Source organism: Artemia sp. Qi Xiang Cuo, chromosome 1, assembly GCF_049724085.1.
Source record: "Artemia sp. Qi Xiang Cuo chromosome 1, ASM4972408v1, whole genome shotgun sequence".
Taxonomy (NCBI): Eukaryota; Metazoa; Arthropoda; class Branchiopoda; order Anostraca; family Artemiidae; genus Artemia; species Artemia sp. Qi Xiang Cuo.
Genome location: NC_142794.1, coordinates 101,031,491 through 101,054,413, shown reverse-complemented (window position 1 = coordinate 101,054,413; position 22,923 = coordinate 101,031,491). Strand labels below are relative to the sequence as shown.

The following is a 22,923-nucleotide window of genomic DNA, read 5'->3' as shown; positions in this document are numbered from 1 at the left end:
AACGCGTACATTAAACCTTTTTTTGTACCATTTACTATAAAGTTCACACGATGAGCCTTTTTCTTACTATTTCACTGAAATCCTCACCCCTCCTTACAAAAAAATATCTGTTCGTGTTTAGCTAAATTGGTTTAGCCCAGGTTTTTGTTTTTTTCCTACTTTTCCGTTGTTATGTGCTTTTGTATATGTTCTGTCTTTTTGTCTGTTTAGCAACGAATAAGATATATGCATGTGAAGTGAGCCGACCAGATCACTTGGTCAGAAAAGATGGAAAGCCTTATGATGAAAAAGATTATGAAGAGAATCCAGAAAACTATATATCCGTTTTTTCACACCAGGTAGATTTGTCTTATTACTTCTAAAAGTGGTTTACTGGCTTGACTGGAGAAGCTAAAAAATAGGTTACAGGTAGAAGTATCCAAACTGTGCCCCCTGATAAAATTTTTGAAATGTAGTATTTTATTTGGGAGTATAAAAAGTCGGAGTTACCAAAAAAAGAAATCATTTACAGTCTAGAAACTTTTTTTTGTATACTGAAAAATCATACCTAATTTGTAAATATGGACATTGACGACAGTTATCTTGCAGCTAGTTATTAGTTATTTTCTGTGGAAATTTCTTGGCTAATTGATTAACATATCCCTTGACAACCTCTTGTAGTAGCCTCTGTTGCTAATGTGATACACGGTGAAAACCCTCTCTAAAGCTCTAGCGTTGCGTATCAGGGAAAAAGTCATTCTATCCAACTCATCTGAGGCTTTTCAGTATTTCCCAGAAAAACAATAATATCAATTTCAACGGTTATAGTAAAATACGCTCCTTAAAAAGACAATCAGCCCAGGATTTTCTATCAAGATAAGGGTATGTGTGTTACAATAAGGTGACAAAACCTATCGTTTGATTGAAGAATCGTAGATGGCGATATCTTGGAAAGTGGCTATGTTTTTCATCAAAATACCCTATTATTAGTTTCAACCTCATAAAAAAATGCTCAAACTTTGAAACCATTTCATTAGTTGGAGTGCGAAGAATAAAACAGGTGAATGTCCAATGGTGACTAAGTAAAACCTCCAAGCATGAGATCGAGTTCGATCATAAAGACCTCACAGTCATTATTAGAGGCAAAAACAGGGGAGATAGATGCAAATCTATCCGCATTTATTTACCAATGTTATAATGCTAAGATGAAACGCGATTTATGAGAAAAATCCACTAGGTTTTGTATAGTAAATATACTCCGTTGACTTGATACCCAGTGTTGAAAACAGTTTTCTCCCAGTAACCATGTTTTAGTCGGGGAGCCAAAGTTGAAAATCTGACAAAATAGCAATCTGAGGGGGACAAGTGATTTGAGAGAGGTTTTAGACTAAATCGACCATGCTGATTACGAATATCTCGGGAATATAAGCGCCAAAGGTGCACTTGGTGGTTTTTTGCAACTAAGTTCGTTGATTTTTCTATTTCACTCAGACTAAGTCCAGCTTTCTACTAGAATATTGTAGTTGTCTTTTTTATACCTAGCCAAAACATTAGGCGATCGTTAATTTACCACATCACTAAAAAAAAAAAAAAAAAAAAAAAAAAAAAAAAAAAATCCTGCTTCAAGCACAACAGCTTCAATATGCTTCAAAATGCTTTTACAAGCTTTTGCTTTTTACAATTTTATTAACATACGATTGGTCGAATATACATAATTTAAATATGTTTAGCAATGTTTTTGAAGTTATTATTTAGTCAAACTCGTCGTCACTTTCAGAAAGATCGCATGACCCAGCACAAGCACAAAGCAAGTCGCACTTGCGGATTCCAGCACAGGAGCACTTTCCAATACACATATTTCTACACTTGCAATGAACTGCAATACGGTTTATAGAAATCGGCCACTGCGACAATGAATTTGTCAGAGGAATAACCCTGAAAGCGTCACTGTATACCCATCCGAAATTTAGGGGGTCTAAAACTATTGGTTCAGACTCCATAGCCTGTAAAACGATTCCCCACTGATATACAACTCTAAGGATGTGATATTTAAAGCTGTTTTCAGTGGGCGGAAGATTTTTTAGTGATTTTTTCCTATGGAATAAGTGCACTCGCAAGTCATTCAAGGAGTTAAAGTCAGTAGGATTCTTTCCATAGGCTGCGATTGTTACTTTTCTTGCCACCTCCGTCACTTCCTCAATATAATTTGATATGTTGACGAGATCAATCTTGACTTTTCTCGTCAGTTTTGCCATGTCACTAACAAGATCAAATTTCAAAGCTGCTTTCACAAATGTCTTCTTCCCCACAGAATATGCAAAGCTCGTCGTGTCAGTGCCACTAAGGCAGTGTAGAAGTCCAATGCTGTCAATAAAGTCCCGTGGAAGAGAAATAGCTAGCTCGTGCACAGGGAAAACTCTGTCAGGGAATTGGAGGAATAGCTCCTTCTTTTTGTTCTGTTTCGTAGCTAACAGTGTAGAGGAGTGTTGCAAAAGTATCACCAGAATATCGGTGTCATTGGCCCGAACAATGACAGAAGAACTTCCATTCCTAAAGCTGGAAGCAACAAGGACTGGTATACGCATGTCTGCTTCTTCATGTGTGCTTGCAAGCTCAAGACTAAGAGGAGTCAAAGGTTCCAGGGATCCTTTTCTAGGCAATATCTCAACATGTCGACGATCAGGGAAACCTCCAGCAAGTATAATATCAAAGTTCTTACTTTTACTTCCAATATTGCTCCAAATTATCATAAATAAAAGCCACCAAGTTAGCTTTGCAGGAAGAACTTCTAAGAATTGATTGCCAGGAATCACCGAGTTTGATGCTGTCACTATATGTGGTACTGACCTTCAAACTCTGCTCACCCCTTCGTCTATGGCAACCACTACTGTCTTTTAAGCATACTGGTGAGCCAGTTGGGTCCTTGATTCCAAAAATTCCGTCATACCGGTCAGAAACTAAATGTAGTTGGCATAGATTTTCTGGGAGCTGACTAAAAATCTTGCTCGTCAACCTTCTTGAAAAATCCGATAATGTCTCATCCCTTGACGTAGTCATAGTCCTTAAGAGCGGCATAAAGTCCAGAATGAGAGATAGCCTCGAATTGACATCAAACACTGGCAAAGAGTAGGCCTTACAATCTAGGCAAGACAACCCTTCTATAAAGTTTATCAGATCAGATTTCTTTCCTGTTCTTAATCGGAATCCCTCGGATTGCGCTTCGAACAATGCCGGGGAATACTGGAGGAGTTCATGCTGAAGTATTTTTTTAGCATGTCGGTTGCTGATCCTGGATTTTTACCAACATTCAGTAGAACTTTTTTAACTGCTTCTAGTTCTTCTACAGGGTTAGCAAAAGTACGTTTCGTCTTTTGGGTAGGTTTCAAGCAGCTTTCCATGGTTTGAACCTTGATCTTTGAAAAAGCACTAGAATTGCCTTTTAAATAATCCTCTACAGCATCCAATCCTATCTTCTCTGCTGAGATAATCCGTTCCGCTATTGCTATATCAACAGTTTCAAAAGTGATCACAGTCACCAACGGCACTTCATCATATTTAAAATTTTGTTGTGCCACCTAATAGCACATCCAGACTATCCGCTTTCTGGAAAAATGGGATGGAAATCCGGAAATGCAGACAGGTCTTCCATCCCATTTTTCCGTTTTCTGGGCAGGAAGGATCAGAGGGTCCAAAAATGGAAAAATGGGACAGAAGACTGTAGTGTGGACAGCGTTTCTGGAAAAAATGCCAGCAGAAGGAGACGATTCAACATGATGAGTGATAAATAAAAATAGCTGTCTGATGTGGTTTAAAATAGAAAAAAGGTAAATTGTCAAACTGATGCTCTATAATTGTTTTCTATAGGTTTTGGCTCAGAAAAACAGATTTGATAAGGATGGCTGATAAACTTGTACCGATATTATTTTAAAAATCCGCCAAGTCTGGATGGCTATTCCTTTTTCTGGATTTCCATCCCATTTTTCCATAAACCGGATAGTCTGGATGCACTATAAAGTTAGTGACTTGAGGAGCAATGGTAAATAGTGAGACTCTTGACAAACAAAAAGGAAAGAGAAGACAGCCAAGTATTGTCAGAGGGTACCACCTTTGCTTGACTATGCTTGAAAAAACCTGTACCGTACCACCTAGGCTAGCTCACAAAAGAGCCAAGCTCCTCGTAAAACCCCTCCCGTGGACACCCCTGCAATTTACTGAATAATAGTAAGAAACAAGTTGCTTTTATCAGGGGGAACTAATCTGCACCTTTACCCTACTTTTAAACCACTTAAGTGAGCCTCTAACTATCCTTTGACCCCAAAACTGGTAAGACTTTTACTTTTAGCCTATCCATTTTAAATTTATATTCCTAAAAGACGAGGCGAAACAATAAAAAGTGAAATACTGGTAAAGACAAACCTTTGAGGATCAAATAATAGAGTTAATTAGCTTTTTAAGCTTTTGAACCATCAATTTATTTACACAGTAGCATGGCACATGGCAGTCAACATAACCATAACAAAGCCACGAGAAAGATGCAGTGTCATCTACTTAGTAATGAACAAGTTAAGTTTAAAATTTTTCACCATAGATGATCGAGTCGAAACTTTGACCTCATATTAAACTATGAAGCGCACTTTGGTGGTCGCTATTCCCGAAATAAATGGAATCAGCATGTTCGAAAATATCGTTTCCAAAAGTCAGAACTCATGTACCAAAATGTTTTTTACAAATCGTTATTTGACGACTTTTTCAACTTTGGCTCCCCGACTATTCTGCTAATAATTGATGACCAGAGTGTTTCATTGTACAGAAAATTTTTCGTGGAAATTTTATATTAAATTTTATTTTCGAATCATAGATTATATTTGAAGTTACCCTGTTACCAAACCAAAAAGAAAACATGAAGTTTAGTTTTGACAGAAATATATGCCCCAAATTCAACTCCTATTTTGCCCCACAGCCCCGGAACAAGTTGCAGGGTAAGGATCTTGAAAACGAGATCTACATTTAAATGCTATTTATTTTTTATGATGAAAGAATTCTCGTCAAGATTTCTCGTCAAGAAACTGGGGTTCAGAACACAGAAAGTTGATTTTTCAGAAACTATTTTTCTAATTTCTGCTAGGGTTGCTTTGACCAGACCCTTCTTCCTGTTTGCACATTTGTTTGGAGGCACCATTGACAGATGTCATTATAACCCATAAGCTAAGGTGTTAATTATAATATATGAGCGTTATATTATTAATTATAATATAATATAGAATATAAATAATCATACGAGTGTATAAAAACAAAATTCTAATGTTAAAAGATCAAGCAACTTTTAGTTATTTTTCGAATGCAATTTAATTTTTCATTTCGTAAGTCGGGTATCAAAAGGACGTATTGGCTCTTCTGAAAATTTACAATTATGGAGATATATCCTTTTGATACCCGACTGACGATTTAATTGTCTAATTCTGTAAAATTGAATTTTTTGTTTCATTCGACTATATTGTAATTTTGCCCTTGGAATCCAATATCAAACCGGATCAGTAAACTTGATTTTTGATGGTGATTTTTAATAGGCGATGTTTAGACAGCAAATTTTCAGTGAATGCTTTTTTGGCTCACGCCAGTGGCGGATCCAGAGGAGGGGCGAGAGGGGCGTGCGCCCCCTAACGTAGTCTAAAGTAGTATAATTTACTTAATTAACGCAAGTTTTCGTTAATTAAACTTGTTCCTAACGCAAGTTTATCGGATAAACCTGTTTTGCCCCCCCCAAAAAAAAATCCTGGATCCGCCACTGGCTCACGCCCTTCCTGGGATAATTGGATTTTTAGAACTTCTTCGCCATTTTTAATAGTTTTGAAATAATTTTTTCCAATTTTTGTTCTTTTTTGAAATTATCCCTAGTCGATCCTCTGAAAAGTGATTTCTATGCAATTCCCTGGTAAGGGTGTTGCTCTTGCTTGCGCACCACTGAAAAGCACTTACGTTTCAGGAGAATTAAAAACCTCATTTGAGAATTATTTTATGGGTCATGAATATGCATAACATGTAGAAAGCAATAGGAAAATGTTCTATTGTTGCAAATCCTCAATTTTTCTGTCTTAAATATTTGTTTTTATTGATGTCTTTTTAATAGGATTAGCAAGGCATTTATGCTTTGCACCAGGTGACGCACCCCCAAGAAAAATAACTGACTTTTGAATGTCTCCGTTAAATTTCATTGAAGTTGTTGCATACAAGGTGCGCGGGTGAAACTGTTAGAGGTCTCAACTTTATGACAACCCCAGGCCTCAAAGATAATTTTCTGATACGATACAGTACCTCCTTCTTGTCATTGTTGAAATAACCGTTGTCATTCATTTAGTAGTTGTCAATGAGACTTCAAATTATATAACTAGAAATGAAGTCCAAATGCGTGGGATCCAGACTAATGTCCCTAGAGATTTTCGTGCAAGGTTTCCAGTGCTAGAGGGTGAGGACGCTAAAAGATACAATTCCTCCTGTCTCATTGTAAGATACTAATTTGGGCATAAATCAGGTCTAGTTTTATTTTCTTTAACATATCCTTAAATTAACCGCTATTTAATATTTTTCGGATTTTGATAATTTAACTTAACTAGCAAGGAAGAGGAGTTTTAGTTACTCCTTAGATGTTCTTAAAATTAGTATTTTATAACAATTATATGTTGATAAGCTTTCAAACAGTTCGTGGTAACGAACTGTAAGTAAGGAGCGACCCGGCTCAATAGTAACCGAAACTCTAAAAAACGGAATTTTGATACCAATAAATCAATAAATAATATTGTTATTCTGATTTCAAATATATAAGTTTCATCAGGTTTAGTAATACCCTCCAAAATGTACGCTCCTAAGAAAATTTGTCTTGTTTTTGAAAAAGGGGGAAACAACCCCTAAAATACATAGCACGTAACTGAGATTCAACTTATCGGTTTCAGCATATTAGAAAACCATACTATAGAAGTTTCAAGCTGCTATCTGCAAAAATGTGGAATTTTGTATTTTTTTGCCAGAAGAAAGATCACGAATGCGTGTTTGTTTTTTTGTTTTTTTTTTCCAGGGGTGATCGTATCGATCCGGTGAGAGGGCTCATTCGAACGGAAATTAAAAGTTTTAGTGCCCTTTTTAAGTGATCAAAAAAATTAGAGGGAAACTTGGCCTCCTCCCGCGCTCATTTTTTTCTCGAAGTCACCCAATCAAAATTTTGAGATAACCACTTTGTTCAGCATAGTCGAAATTCTAATAAATATCTCTTTTAGTCAAAAATCTAATAAATATCTCTTTGAGGATGACTTAATCCCCCCCCCCAGTTCTCGGGGGAAGGGCTGTAAGTTATTAACTTTGCCCATTGTTTACATATAGTATTGGTTAATGGGAAGTACACAGACGTTTTCAGGATGGATTCTATTCTGGGGGGGGGGTCGGAGGAAGGGGTTCCGGGGGAGGATCTTTCCATGGAGGATTTTTCCTTGGGAGAAGGGACATTTCTATGAAGGGGGCACCAGATTTCCCAGTTTTATTTAAAAAACCATCAGAAATTAAATAAAAAAACACGTTTTTCCAACTAAAAGTAAGGGGCAATATTAAAACTTAAAATGAAAAGAAATTATTACGTATATGAGGGAGTTCACCCTCTAGTCAATATCTCGCCCTTTGCGCTAAAGTTTTTGTTTAGTACTTTCAAAAGAGCTATCTATTCTAATTAACCGGCCTTTGTCATTCAGGGGTTTGTGATTGGAACAAAATTTGAACTTTAGCGTAAAGAGCGAGATATTGACAAGGGAGCGAACTCTCTAATATACGTAATAGAAACATACGAATATAGAAGTTCGTTATGTAAGTTAAAATAAAAGTTCAAAATAGGGATAAAATCCTTTTTAGTAGACAGTGTAGTGAATTATCTACGTTACGTAAGTTAATTCGTAAGTTACGTCAGAACAAAATTTCGAGAAAGCCATTTAGGCAAAAAAGTAAAATTAATATGAAATTTTGTTTTAATTATTCATGTACGGTGAACCAAAATCAAATCTGCATTAATTCAAAAACGTTCAGAAATTAAATTAAAATACAAGTTTTTTTAACTGAAAGTAAGGAGCGACATTAAAACTTAAAACGAACAGAAATTATTCCGTATATGAAAGGGGCTGTCCCCTCCTTAACGCTTCGCTCTTTACGCTAAAGTTCAACTCTGTCTCACAACTTTATTTTTTAAACTATAAAAAACTCGTAAAGAGGGAGGCGTTGAGGAGGGGACAGCCCCTTTCATATACGGAATAATTTCTGTTCGTTTTAAGTTTTAATGTCGCTCCTTACTTTCAGTTAAAAAACTTGTTTTTTTTAAAATTTAATTCTTGTAAGAACTATATTCCTTATCACAGAAACTACTTTTTCATGGATATGGTTTCTTAAGTTTATTTTTTCCATTGACGTATTTTTTTACTGTCAACAAATTACAGCCTAGAATGAAATTTTTGATATACATTCAACGGTATACGTTAAGAACGTAAAATGAAAGTTGAAGTTGAAGACAGGGACAAAAAAGAGGAAACCATCTATCTCATATTGATCGTAATTCCACTTTAAACTTGTTATCTTCTAAGTTCTATGGGAAATGTCTTTACAGCATTAAAGTCTAATTCATATGAGGTGTTTAACCTTACAATGTCTAGACGTTAATGTTTGGCTAAACACGCGTGATAACACACGAATGTTTGGCTAAGGAACACTTGCAAGCAATTTTTTGAATTGGTCTTGCCATTGCCCAAATCAGTTTTGACCAATCATATTTTACTTCCTCTTTTATAAGCACCCCTCTTTGGCCAAAAGTAATTATGTCGGAACGGTCGTATCTTGTTAAGCACGCGTGGTGACGGAGCTTAATAGAAGACTTGCTGGCAAGTTCTTGACAAAGGTTTTTTGGGAATGCATATATTTTAAATAGTCCTCTATTGTGAACTTAATTCTTTATATGTTAGACTATTTTCTTTATCGAAAAGGGCTCCGGAATTTTCATTTATTTCCTTTGTCAAAATTGAGGAGCATAAAAGAATAAGTGAATAAAGTTGCAGAAATATTCAATTAAGTCACGATTTACAAAAAAAAAGAAAAGCAAAATATATCAACATCATATTATGCCTACAACACAAAAAAAAAGCTCAATAGAATTTATCGACAAAATAAAAAAATCAAGCGGTATCAAAATTTACGAAAAAGGAGAAGAGCTTATGGATAGTTTAAAAATTTTCAGATTTACAGTAAAGTTATCTATTTCAATTTTAGCTATTTTCAGCGGTCTATTTATTTTATATCTTGACACTAGCAGTGTTAGTAAAACAAATTGAAAACACCAGTTTTTATCCGTCCTTGGCTGTCACCTGGTCTTTAAATGTCGTTCTTGGGGGAAACTAGGAATATCTCGGAAATTAGTGCTCTTTATTTATATATACAGAAGATTGCCTGATATTTAGACTTTTTTTTTTCTAAAATTCTTTGTCTTATCGTCATTATTATTCATTTCCTATGAGATTACCAGTGTGCAGGCTAGCCTTTGGAAACAGAAGTGGATTTCTATCTCAAGTTGATTCAAAGTAGTATTTTGCCGTGACACCATATTATAACTATACATATTTACAGATTGCCCCCTATGCCTCGGTCATTGTCAATGGTATCTATTGGGCCGTTAATTCTCCCAAACTTATAACCATCCCTGATGCCAAGATGCTTTTACGGCCCGCTGACCTTCCATGGATCCCAACTTCAAGAGGATCACCAGCGTTGCCACATCGCATGCTTGCCATTTGTGATATTTCTGCAGATCCCGGTGGTTCAATCGAGTTCATGAATGAGTGTACTACCATCGACACTCCGTTTTGTCTCTACGATGCTGAACAACACATGGACACGAAAAGGTAGGTCAAAAGATTTATTGTTTGCAATATTCAGCGCTGATCCGATAAAGCAATGTCCAAATGAAAGTTTTTGGGCCTTAAGTATGTATTAGCTTTTGCCATTCGCGGTCTTTACACACTATAAGATACTGTCTGTCTGAAATTGAGTGTGATGTTCATGTGAATGTATGATTTGATAGCTGCCTAAAAATTGGGTCAATTGTTTTATAGGACCCCTCCCCCTCTTTTTTCTTGGATTCATCATGGGCATTATAGCTGCCCCCTCTTAGGTTATAATTTATTGGCCGTCAGCCCGTCATCTTTTTATTTTTATGCTAAAAATTAATAGGTATTTCTAAATATTTTAAAACATCATACATATGCTCTGGTGTGGTTTTAAAACAAGATGGGTGTCTGGATGCAATACTTATGAAAAGTGAATGTACTACTGGGGAATATGCTACTGGGTAATTTTACTTCTAGGGAATAACTCGATTAACATATGGCCTTGTATTGTTTTTTATGAGAAATTTAAGGTTATACCAGATCATGATACAACACACCTGTCTTAAATGCAATTGGTCTAAAGCAGGGCTTCCTAAACTTTTTTCATTCACGACCCCATTTATGACTGCAAGTTCACTGGCGACCCCATATAAATATAATTGAAAGTCAAAAAATATTTTTTGATGATTCATTTATTAGGTAACAATATACGTATACACAAGAAAGAATATAGTTTTAGAATTCGTTTAGAAACATACACAAATATAAAATATAAAATTGCACAAAAGTTCAAAAGTTGTCTTTATTATACTTACAAAAATAATATGCCCTATTTTTCATCAATATTGCATTTTTTGCAATAACATAAATTAAAGAGAATTCTGGCTTTCTTAGTACAATTGAAAATATTCGAACGCAGTCGTTGGGTGGTAAATATTAATTTAAAATGAAAGGAAAAACTTTAGTGAGAGGGATGTGCCTGTTTTTCGTTGCATAATAAATTAAATCTTGGTGGAATGTTTGAGACTGCTGGATGTAAGACCTCTTCGACATTTTTTTTTAGCGATGAACGATATTGGGGTTTAATATGATTTGAAACTCAGATAGTAACTTCACATAAATGTGTGCTGTTGAATGGCAGAAGAACATAATGCCATATCTGCGATTGTGGGAAATTCAGATCTATTCCTGATCCAGAATTAAGTCAAGGGCTTTTTTGGAAATTGTAGTTTTAAGTTTGAACCACTCGAAAGCTCAGCAAATTCCTCTTGAGCTTTAAGTGGCATATGATCAATCTCAACTAAATCAATACAAAACGGATTTTGAATCCAAACTACCAGGTGATTAAATAATCACCAGGGGTCTATTTTACCTGCTAGACCAAAACGGTTTGCTTCAATAATAGCCAATAAAAGGATTATTTCGCAACAGAATAATTAAAGTAATTTCCAGTTTTTTTATTTTTCCTCAGTTACTCTGGTGTTCTCACTAAAGTAACTCTATAAATAGCATCTTTTCCCTACTTGGACCAGTTTGCGCTAATTGTATATATATATTTTTTTTTGTGGTGGTTTTATTGTTTTTTTTTTAGTTTTAGCTTGTTTTTTTTTATCTTTTGTTTATTTCGTGCTGAAGACGCCTTGTTTGGATATAGGCGAAATATCCGCGTTGTTTTACATTTTTCGTTTCTTTTCTTTCCACTGGCCGCAGTCTCGTTTGTTTGTTGCTTTTGTTTTTCACTGAGATTTTTCTCTTTGTTGGTTTTTTGTCATGGCTCTGGCCAGTTCGGCTTAAGATCTTTCATTCAGTTATGGTGCTAATTTTTTTTCTGCAAGGGCCTCTCGGTAAATAAAGCAGTGAGTAAAAGTTATATGGTCATAATGAGTAGCTTAAAAAAAGGGATTTAAAACCAATGTTTTTGCCCGTCATCGCTCTTGCACCATCTGTGCATATTCCACAGCAGTTTTTCCATTCTAAACCTTCAGTCTTTAAAAATTCATCAAATTTACAATATATATCTTTTCCTGTAGTATGTCATAAATATTTGATTTTAATATTTAAATATTTGACTTTAAAATATCTCATGACTCCATGATTTACTACTCGACCCCATTTGGGGTCGCGACCCATAATTTAGGAAGGCCTGGTCTATAGGGAACCTTGTTCCTTTACGGGTTCCGATTTCCAGTACAATTTCCAGTTCCGATACGTTTGCACACTGTTAGTTTAAAAGTAATATTATGGCATTAAGTTTAATCAGCTATTTATTATACAAATTAATAGGAATTAATAGATCGCAGTGACTTGAAGCATGCGGAGGCAAGAACCAAGCGTCGTTTGATGTCTTTCGAAGAGTTATTAGTCGATGGTGATTGCTTATTGCGAAAACAACGTTTATGGTAATTTTAAAGAAAAGTCAGGTAACACTCGAAAGTAGCGTAGGATCGACATGGTAAGCGCACCATTGGAATCACCCTGGTCAAAACCTCGTGCAGGAGAATTACAGTGGTCCCTCCCCCTCTTGAACTTGATCAACAAAGAATTTTTTTGCATGGGAAGCACTTATGTTTTTCTTTTTATTCCCCAAGGATGGTTGTATTGAATCATTGGTTGTAATCATTGGTTGTAATCATTGGTTGGATATTGGGAGAAGGCTCAAACTGAAATACAATCACCATATATAGTGCCCTTTTTCAGAGACAAGGCTTGAAAGTTTCCTCTGAAATGCTCAAGGGTTGCCTGCAGTAAAGAGCCATGATGCTTCAATGTGTTACTTGTTGTTTTCCAGATCCACTTTTCCTTGGATTTTAAATTTGCTTTTCGTTTTTCCAGATCCGTTTCCAGATATCCGACAATGATATCTGTGTTCTCTTAGTAAAAAAAAATGTGCTAGTTTACTATGTCCCAAAGTCACCGTCAAAACAGAAAAAAAAGAACAAAAAATGACAAAATACCAAAATAAAACTGGGAATTAGTATGATTCAAGCTTATTTAGAATAACTTCAATGTCAAATCGGCTTGAGTGGGTTTCCTTAAGACATAATTTCAGTGTTTATGTAAAATACTGAATGAAGTTTTGTGGTTGAGAATGGGTTTTGTGAATGCATGATTCACAATCATGATCATTGAGAATGTATCACGCAATAATGCATGATTGTTCATTATTAACTGCAGTGCTAGTGGTGGACTTGGAAACAAAACAACTGTTTGAAATTTAAACATTGTTTAAAAGTATCATATCATAGTCTTGTTATTTTAACCTCTTTTCTTATGCCTCAAATATATTGAAATTATAACCCTGAAAAATAGTAAAGAAGTCCACCACCCTGTGTGATGTCACCAAATAGTATATGAGCCTCTCTCTAAGAAACTTTAACTCATAAACTCTTAAAAAGAAAAAATTAAGCCCAAAGAGGGCTAAATGTACTATTTAGTTCAAATTCAAAGATGCCTCATGAAATTACAACTGTCAAAACTCTTAATGAGAATCTCATTTTATATCTGTAACTTAGTATGTATATTTTCCGAGTATATCATATTTTTTTATTTGTCTTAGATTCAGTATGGCCAACGTGGCTCACACGTGATACGGCTATTTTAAAAATGCAATCATTCGGTCTTGCTATTTTGGACCAGTATTCTTGCGCACTGTGGAGGTTTTAGAAACTTAACCAAATTTCCGATTTTGAACCAAAGGTCCCTTGGAATCCTAATTTTTCTGATTCCTTTTGCTCTTGAAGTTCTTTATAGTTCCCAATGGGGCTAAGTCCGGTTTTAAGTAAAATGAAAGCGTGGCTTGTCATAGGTGTATAAATTTTGTTTATATGTCTAACCATTTGTGTATTATTTAAATGTTAGCCTTGTCTTGTCCACTATCTAATATCAGACTTGTTATTCCGATCCCCTCTCTGTCAACAATGGAGCGCTCCAAGTTACTCTCCCAGGTCCTCTAAACTAATGAGTAACTTCCCCTATCCCATAAATATCCCCTAAACTCCTAGGTCCAAGTTACTTTTTTCAATTAAGACCAATAGCGTCGCTAAGGAATACCCCGACAGATGGAAATTTTTCAATGAAATAGCGACTGTTATAACTTGCAGTAGGATTTTCGTGAGCAACCCTATAAGCATCCTCATTGCACAAATATATGATATATAAGCATCCTCAATAATATAAGCAATCTATAAGCATCCTCATTGCACCCTTTAAGCATCCTCAGTGACATTGCACATGATGCGTTGGACTTGGAACGGGAGTAAACCCTTCGAAAGTCACGATAGTGCCAATTTGTTTCCTTAAACCCTCGTCCTTTTTTTCCGAATCCTATCCCTCTTGAAATTTTCGTGCCCTCCTTTAAATTACTTGGCGTCACAATTTCTTCTGATATAAAAGTAACATATCCATTTTAAAAATATCATCGTTAGAGCCAATGTGTCTATCACCCTCCTTAAGCTTCTAAATAAATTTGCCGTCCCGCTTCCTATTCTTAAAGGATTTATACTTCCTTTTTCTGTCTGCATCTTGAATATTTCTTGTCCAGTTGGCACCCTGGCATCTCTCGAGAAGAATCAGATAAAATCGATTCCATCTAAAAAAGAGCCATGTGAATAATTTTCAAGGAAGGTAACATGTCCTATCTTCTTTTTTTTTTTTTAAGAAAAAGCTAGGTTGTTAATGCTTAAGTGCAGGGGAGCTACGTTGTGCCTCAGTTTTTCAAAAAAACGCAATAACAATCCAATCGCATGGAAAATATTTTTCCTAAAAGACACTCCCCACCAAGATTCTGGCCAACAAATCTGAATAATGATCATTCTGAGAAACGCTATGCCGAAGGGTGTAAATATAAATAAGATATTTATTTCAAAAAGATCACTATCACAAGCCCACAAAGGGCGAATTCGGGCTTCGGAGTCGACAATATAAATGGTTGCACTAAAACTGGCAAAAATGCAAAAAAACAACAACGAAATAGAAAAATCATAATGAACAATCATTTAACAGTCAATAATTAAAACTATAAAAAGTTAAAAAGATAAAAACTGGTCAAACTAAACTTACACAAATACGAATCAGAAAAAGAATTAGAACGGACATAAAAAAAAGGAAGGGGGGGGGGGGAAATAAGCGAATATACACAAAAAAAAGAGCGAGACATAAATGCATATAAATTAACAGGGACACTAAGAAAATGTCAATAATTCAACTACAGTAAGTCAATAAAAGAGTTAAAAAATAAAAACTGGTCCAGAAGGAGGGGGGGGGCAAAAATAAATACCCCCCCCCCAAAAAAAAGACCGAAACATAAAATATATAACAATTAACGGCGGACCTGAAAAAAAGGGGGGATAAGCAAATGAGTGCAAGAACCTGGACAGCACCATCAGCTAATAAAAAAAAGAGGGGGAAAAAAGAAACTATTGGGACATTTTATTAGTTTTTTCTGTAATAAAGGGGACAAAAGTTCTTTCGTATCTGGAAGTAACGCAGCGAATGGGGGACAAAACAGGGGTGGGCTAAGAAACAGCTCGAGGCGGCCGTAATCTGAATGGGGAGTGACGTTTGGGGAAAATACTTGCCGGCCAAGGGTTTGCTATGGCATTTTTTGCAACACCGAGTTAGAAATCATTTATTCTTCTGCCATGGCTCTGTAGTTTTGAATATTTAATAAATGTAAGTATGGTATGTTGCCCTCATTAAAAATAATTCTTAGAGCTCTCTTTTGGACATTTTCAATCTGTTGTTGTTCTTCGTCTTAGTGGTCAGGGTGCCACACAGGGCAAGCTTACTCTAATATGGGACGCACAAAAGAAATGTATCCCTGTAGTAAATGTGATTGGAGACAACTGAATTTATTTAAAAGTTTAAGGAGGGACAGCGAGGAGTTTGCTTGTCGTAGGATATTATTTATATAGGCATCCCATTTGAAATTGAAAGAAATTGTAAGACCAATGAGTTTAAGAGATGTGACAGAGGTTTCAGGAGGAATAGGAGCAATAAAAAGGGGAGGGGATTTAAGGAAACTTACTGAGACTATTGCGGATTTAGAAGGGTTAACTGTCCTGTCAAGGGAAGAGGCCTCACAGGCAATATCTTGGAGCATGCCCATTGGGTTGCTAAACATGTTTTTATGACATATCTCTAAAACTGTCAAGTCATCGACAAGTTTCCACCTATTGTCAAAGGGTTGAAATGCTGTTAATCATAAGAGAAAAAAGGAGAGGGCCTAGAATAGTATCCTGAGGAATGCTATTAAATATGGGGAGATGATCTGAGAAACAATTTAGATATTCAACTGCTTGAGATCTATTAGATAGAAAAGAGGCAAGGAGCTTAACCAGGAAAGTTTCAATGTAGAATTCATTTATAAGTTTATCTATGAGTAAATTGTGGTTAATCAAATCGAAAGCTTTTTGAAGATCAACAGAAATCAGATTAAGCCAAGTGTTAGATTTTTCAAGTAATTTACCCATGGTATGAACAAGATGGATCAGATAATGAGAGGTTGACGTGGATTTGAGATTACCGAACTGTCTAAGATCAATGAGGGGGAGGACTTTCATCTTAAGCCAGTCAGTGAGGAAACTTTTATACAATTTTGAAAAAATCGAGGTGAGGGTAATAGGACGAATGCCATCAAAGCCAGGCTTCCCATTTTTCTTTTTGATTGGGGTAATAAAGCCTTGATTCCAATATTGATGGAACTGTCCAGATTCGGTAATTTCATTAAACAGGATGGATAGGGGTTTTGAGAGGTAATCACTGAAAGCTTTAATCAGAGGAACAGGAAAATCTAAAGGGCAAATGATTGATCGTTTTAGTTTTTCAATTTTTTTACAACGTCAAGTGGAGAAATATGTGGGAGTGAAAAAAGATCAGGAATATCTGGAAATGCGTAAGATAGTGGTGGGAGACTCTGGACAAAAGAAGCCAGAAACTTAATGAGATCACTAGCTGTGGTCTTTGGAGGTTCATTTATATTAAAATTTAGTTGTTCTTGACTCTTGCTGGTAAGTTTTTTTAATTTCAGAGTACCAGTTTTTTGGTTTATCATGGCGCAAATATTTAATTTTATTTTTATAGTAGGCTCGGGCAGCTTTTCTAATTTGACTTTTTAATTCCTTTCTTAACTTATTTGCTTCAGCTAAATTACCCCTGTTAAATAAGCTTATTTTCGTGTGGATCAACATTTTTATGTGATTATTTATGCAAGATTTATCACTGGAACATTTTCTGATTTTTCTTTTTTCTGGGAAACATAATGAGTAGGAATCAATTAGTTTTTTGTGAAAAATCAAAATTTTATCATCAAGGTTATTAGAATTATAAAGATCTGACCAATTTTCACTGGTCAGCCATGATCCAAAAGAAAAAGGCCTGTGTCGCTGAGGGAGCGGCAAACCACTGTGGGAGCAGTAAAGGAATGTTCAATGGCTGAAGAGGGAAAAAAAGAAGACAATAGTGGTAACTGCCTCCTAGTGGTGGCAGTGCTTGCGGGGAGTTGTAATACTTACTCATGTTTGAACAAATAACATCCAGAGAGGTGTTACCTTTTGTTGTAGATATTTTAACCAGTTTTTTAATATTAAGAGAGGTACAGATAGAGTCAATCCTCAGGTCATTCACATTGCCAAGTAAGCAAATACCAGCGTTCGGATACTTTGATAACACAAAGTCAGCACTTATAAGAAATTCTATAAATGTGCGTTTCTGGTCAATACTTTTGTTAGTGGAATGATAGAAGACAGCAGTTACAAGTAAATTGAAAGAGCGGGGAAGTGCTTTCGGTCTAAGGCTCAGCCATAGAATTTCATCATAATCTGATAAGTTGGGGGTGGGGATGAGTTTAGGTTGGAGGTTATCTGGGACAAAAAATAATATACCACCCCCTTTTTTCCCGAGAGGGTTATCGGGAGGGCGAAGCTTTATAAACTGAGTATAATTGCTGATTTTTAGGAAATCTAGGTTCTGGGACTGAACCTCTGTCACAGCAATAATATTAATTTTATGAATTTCAGAGATACCCTCGAGTTCGGTTATTTTGTCAAAATTCAGGCTCTCGGCATTGGTAAGTAGGAAAGTTGGAAATTTAAACCGATTTGGGTATTGGGATTTTATTTCAATTCGGGATTGGAGTTATTTGGGGTTGAAGTTTATGAGAAGGATGCTGTGGGTAATGGGGTAGTTTTGAGGCATTATTAAAAGGCGGGACTGGACCGGGCTTGAGAGAAAAGGAAGACAGCGGACAAAATATGGGAATATTATTAAGTTGGGATGGAACTACGGTGGAATTCGTCTGACTATTTTAAGTTTTAGAAACTCTGCATGGAGGTGTTACCTGTGGATCGTTCTGCCTGCTTATTCTTAAACAAGAGTCATACTGGTAGGGTAGCCAGGGGAGGATAAAGTGCAAGGGAAGGGAGAAAGGTTTCCTGGTGATCTGGGAATAAGTCAAATAGAATCGGCAACAGACGCTTCCTAACTAGTGGAGACTTCTTTTGCAACCCCTCTTTATACTCCTTAATAACAGACATTCTTCTAGCAGCACTCCCGGATGGGATATCCTTTTGTGACTGAGATCAAAAGTTTACCTATATACACAATAGTGGCTCTACAATAAATATTGACTATGTAGTAAGAAACTTCCCACGTATGAAAAGTATATGGGTTGACCAAGACCATACCTTTAGCGAAGACCCTAACTATCTTTCAGTGTCCCTTTTCAATCTACTGCCACCCGTGCAGCCAACAAACACTCCATTAAATCTAAGAGGGAAAAATTGACACGGTGCAGTATCAACACACTTGTGACGAAATCCTGAGCAAAAATAAATTGCTGTACCAGCTACTACTTCGCAGTGTCCAAGATCCGATCACTTCAAACATCTATTGTGAAGAAATTCTCCATGCCCTAAAAACCTAGGAAAAGCTAGCCGTCCCGTGTGGTGAGGTCCGTTCCGGTTCTGAAAAACCAGATTGGGACAAGTGTACTCTAGTCAAACAAGCGAAAAACTTACTAAATTGTATCGCAACTTCTGGATAGAATCCGATAAGCCCAGATCGGGAATGGCCTTCCTACTGTTTAGGAGCACACAAAAGGATTACCTAAATCTAACGGAAAAACTGAAAAGCGAAGAAGCTGAGTTTCAGAGCAAGCGTCAAAAAATCCGAAAGTAATATGGAAGTTCTTCAAGAGATCCCAGAACAGTGGAAAAATGTACTAATTTGACATTCTGGAAGAGGAGTGGTTAAGGCATTACTCTACAATATTCGGGTTCTAAAGACCCCCAGCTTTAGCAGGATTTTGTTAAATATCTAAACAAAAAACTCGAAACCTTATTAAGAGTGTGAAATTATTTTGTGATATCTAAGTTGGCTCTAGTTAAAATAGTGCTCAAATTACAACGCGGAAAGGCACCTGGTCTCGATGGTATTTGTCCAGATAACCTACGGCATGGCACTGACCTCTTGTTTGAAAATATCTCTCTTCTGTTCCAGATATGTCGATAGCGGTATGATCCCTAGCTCATTTTGTGCTGGTGTTCTGTCAGATATGCCCCCAAAAAATGGAAAATCAAAATCAGCGCTCAGGATATAGACCAATTACCGTTTCTACCGTTCTCAGAAAATCCATGAGCTACTTCTCCCACAAATTTCTGGGAAATGTAGATTGGATTTTTGTCATTCCGGATTCAGCCGAGACCTGAGTTACACATTTGTACATAGACTTTTATAGAAAGCTATTGACAAACCTCACAGAATGGGGTCCTCCCTCATTGTGGGCAGCATGGATATCTCAGCTGAATTCGACTCGGTTATGCAGTCTCAGGGACTCTTGAAATTACTCGAGTATAGTGTGAATGGTCACGTCGCTGCACTTTTGTTTTTTTGGTATTTGACCAGTTTTGTGAAAAGTGAGACTGACAGGGATCACCTGAGCAGACCGATTAGACTCGTCCGAGGCCTTCGGCAAGGATCTGTATTAAGTCTTATCCTATTTAATACCCTAACATCCGGAATAATAAAAAAATACTGCTGGAGGATTTAGTATCAATCTGTGCGACCACAACCTTCTTTAATGTACTGACGACCTGTCGATGTAAAGCTGTATCCGTGCTTCTCTACAAGAGAATATTGACCGCCTGATAACTGGATACGAATATGTCAATCTGAGAGTCAATGCACTAAAGACGGAGTTCTTGGAATTTTATCCCTCGGCAAGTAAGCAGCAAAATAGTGATCTTACATGTGTGACTTTTGAACAAACGGAAATTTTCCCTGGAAAGTCCCTTAGCTACCTGTGAATAACGTGCGGTTGTTATATAAGAAGTTCTCGTTTACTAATAATTGAGAAAATTACCAACAGCATTCGCTCGAGCTACGGCAAGGTCGTCTCTCTGTAATTTAGCTTGAACAGGCAGATCCTTGCAAAGCTTTATGCAGTGGTGGCTCTCCCTCACCGGCTTTATTTATCGCCGTAATAAAAATAATAATAATTTATTTATTACCCACTATAAAAAGGAAGTGGAGTACATAAAAAAAAGAGCAAACTCGCACACTTAACAATTATTTACATAAAACGACGTAAATTATGGTACGTCGTAAGACCTGCAGGTAACGACAGCTTTCCCGTAAGCACAGTCACTTTTTTCCGTAAATCAGGGAGGCCGAATCGCGATATTAGATGTCGGTTCCGGAACCACGGAGGGAGGCACAAAACGTACCGAGAATATTTAAAATAATAAGTCCGGATAGAATTCAGATCTTTAGGCTTCAGAATTGGAAGAAATTCAGATAAAGAAAAAAGAGAATAGAATGATCGCAAAACGAAGAATATAATTTCCCAAGCGCTTTTCTATTGTACCTCCATCTGTTTGCAACACATTTTGAATATCCAATCTGAATTTTTTTTTCTTAGCATTAGAAACTGTCAGAGCCCGAAGTGCTTTGAGATTATTAATAATGTGAAGACCAAGCCACCGAAAAGAAGAGACATAGAGAATAGAGAAAAAAAACACAGTTAAGAGGGAGACTCGCACTCGAATTAAATGAAGTATATTCCCACTAAATCGCTATGGGACTGGTTCACGCAAACTGATATACTAAAACTCCCCTGTGTATACTGCAAATACCTCAAGTATTTATTTTGCTACCCGCTCTACGAGAGAAACACATTCGTTTTAAGATCTTAAAATATGGTAGACCCAATTATCGTAGTGCCATCTCTTAAAAAAAGTGCAGAAAAAAGGCGTTTGAAACATAGTTCGAGTTTTTGCTGCTACATCTGATCTATGAATGCGAAGAAGAAATTAATGTTTAATTTTATTCTTTGGTGATGAAAATATTTTACTTTTCCTTTTCTTCTTTTGTATTACTCTGCTTTTTTTTTTGCATGAGCGGGCAAAAATAAAATTATTATTATTATTAAAGCTAATAGCTTATAGCACACGATTGAAATATGATTTTGCAAGTATGTTACAAACATAGTTCCAGCTTCAATTTATTCTACTATTTCTTCATTTTCTGCTTTTTATCTTATGTATTTTCTCTTTGTATATTATTCAATAGTCTCTATTTATTTTTATTCTATCCTTTTTCTTTTTTAGTTTCAAAGGACCTGGTGTGCTAGTCTGTTCTATTGATAACATGCCGACGCAGCTGCCACTAGAAGCCACAGACTTCTTTGGTGACTTACTTTTCCCTCACATTCCTGAATTTCTAAAATCTGACGCAACTAAACCCTTTGAAGAGCACGAGTTTACTCATTGCGTCCACAGCGTAAGTAGATAATTTTTTAATGTACTATTTTTGGGGGGGATACTCTCCCTCCCGCTGCCCATTTAAGTGTAACCAAAGATTGTTCCATTAATACTTCTTCAGTGCTAACGAGAAACTCTAGCCAGTGCTAGTAGAATTGAATTCAAAATAATTATCATGTAACGTGATTGAACTGGTAATCTTCGTTTAGTTTTTCTTTATTTTAAAATATCTTACTTGAAGTTAAATATTTAAGTATACTGGAACTTGATTTTTCATTTAAACTATATTTTTCTTAAAAGAGCAAAATTTGTCATATATTGGATGCAGTGGAGGACATGGATGGGAGATGAAGAGTTCCTGGATTGGGGTTTCCAGTATCTTATACCGGAAACTTCTGGTATATTCCGGTATATAATAAACTCCTTCTTCAATACTTATAAACCGCGCTGATAAAGACCAATAAAGATCAATGACCAATAAGGATAAAGACCGATACAGGCCGATAAAGATTCAATACTGATAAAGATCGCGCCGCCTTTCCAAAAAGGGATAAAAAAAGAATAGTTTATGTAATTCAGTAATTATAATTTAAAGAATAGAGATATTTTATGCATTAAATTAGCACAACGCTAGCATAAGCACTTAAAGTTTAAATGCACAAAAGGGAGATTAAAAAAAACACAAGATGGAAAGGAATCATGAGTCGACTGAAGAATTGGCTAATTGAGTCAGAGACGGAGAATAAAAAAAAAACGAAGGAACAAAGAGATGTATCAATCTAAATAGGGAATAAAATAGGGTAAGAGAGAGATTTCTACATCGTAGTCGACATAAACTCGCTAAGAATTTAGCTCAAGTCTCTCAGCTATTCGCCTCCTAAGTTTTGTCAAACAGTTCGGGGTAACGAACTGTAAGTGAAGAGCCACCCGGGTCAATAGTAACCAAAGCTCTAAAAAACGGAATTTTGATACCAATAGATACATCAAAAGAATTGAATTTTCATGCTGATTTCAAATATATAAGTTTCATCAAGTTTAGTCTGACCCATAACAAAGTTACGAGCCTGAGAAAATTTGCCTTATTTTCGAAAAAAGGGGGAAACACCCCTAAAAGTCATAGAATGAAAATCAATGGAATGAAAATCAAACCATCAGATTTAGCGTATCAGAGAACCCTACTGCAGAGGTTTCAAGCTCCTATCTGAAAAATGTGGAATTTTGTTTTTTTTTGCCAGAAGAAAGATCTTTTTTTCAGGGGTGATAGTACCGACCCAGAGGTCCTAGAA

The 22,923-nt window shown here is 36.2% G+C and overlaps 1 protein-coding gene across 2 annotated transcripts in view; it reads left to right on the top strand.

The window, feature by feature from the left end:
• Positions 1-22,923, top strand: part of LKRSDH (lysine ketoglutarate reductase/saccharopine dehydrogenase) — a 108,536-nt gene that overhangs the window by 28,845 nt on the left and 56,768 nt on the right. For both annotated transcript variants that reach the window (XM_089088148.1, XM_089088155.1), the window contains 3 exons: positions 211-338; positions 9,622-9,896; positions 21,485-21,656. In XM_089088148.1, the coding sequence (XP_088944274.1) occupies positions 211-338; positions 9,622-9,896; positions 21,485-21,656 (575 nt within the window). The remainder of the gene's footprint in view (positions 1-210; positions 339-9,621; positions 9,897-21,484; positions 21,657-22,923) is intronic.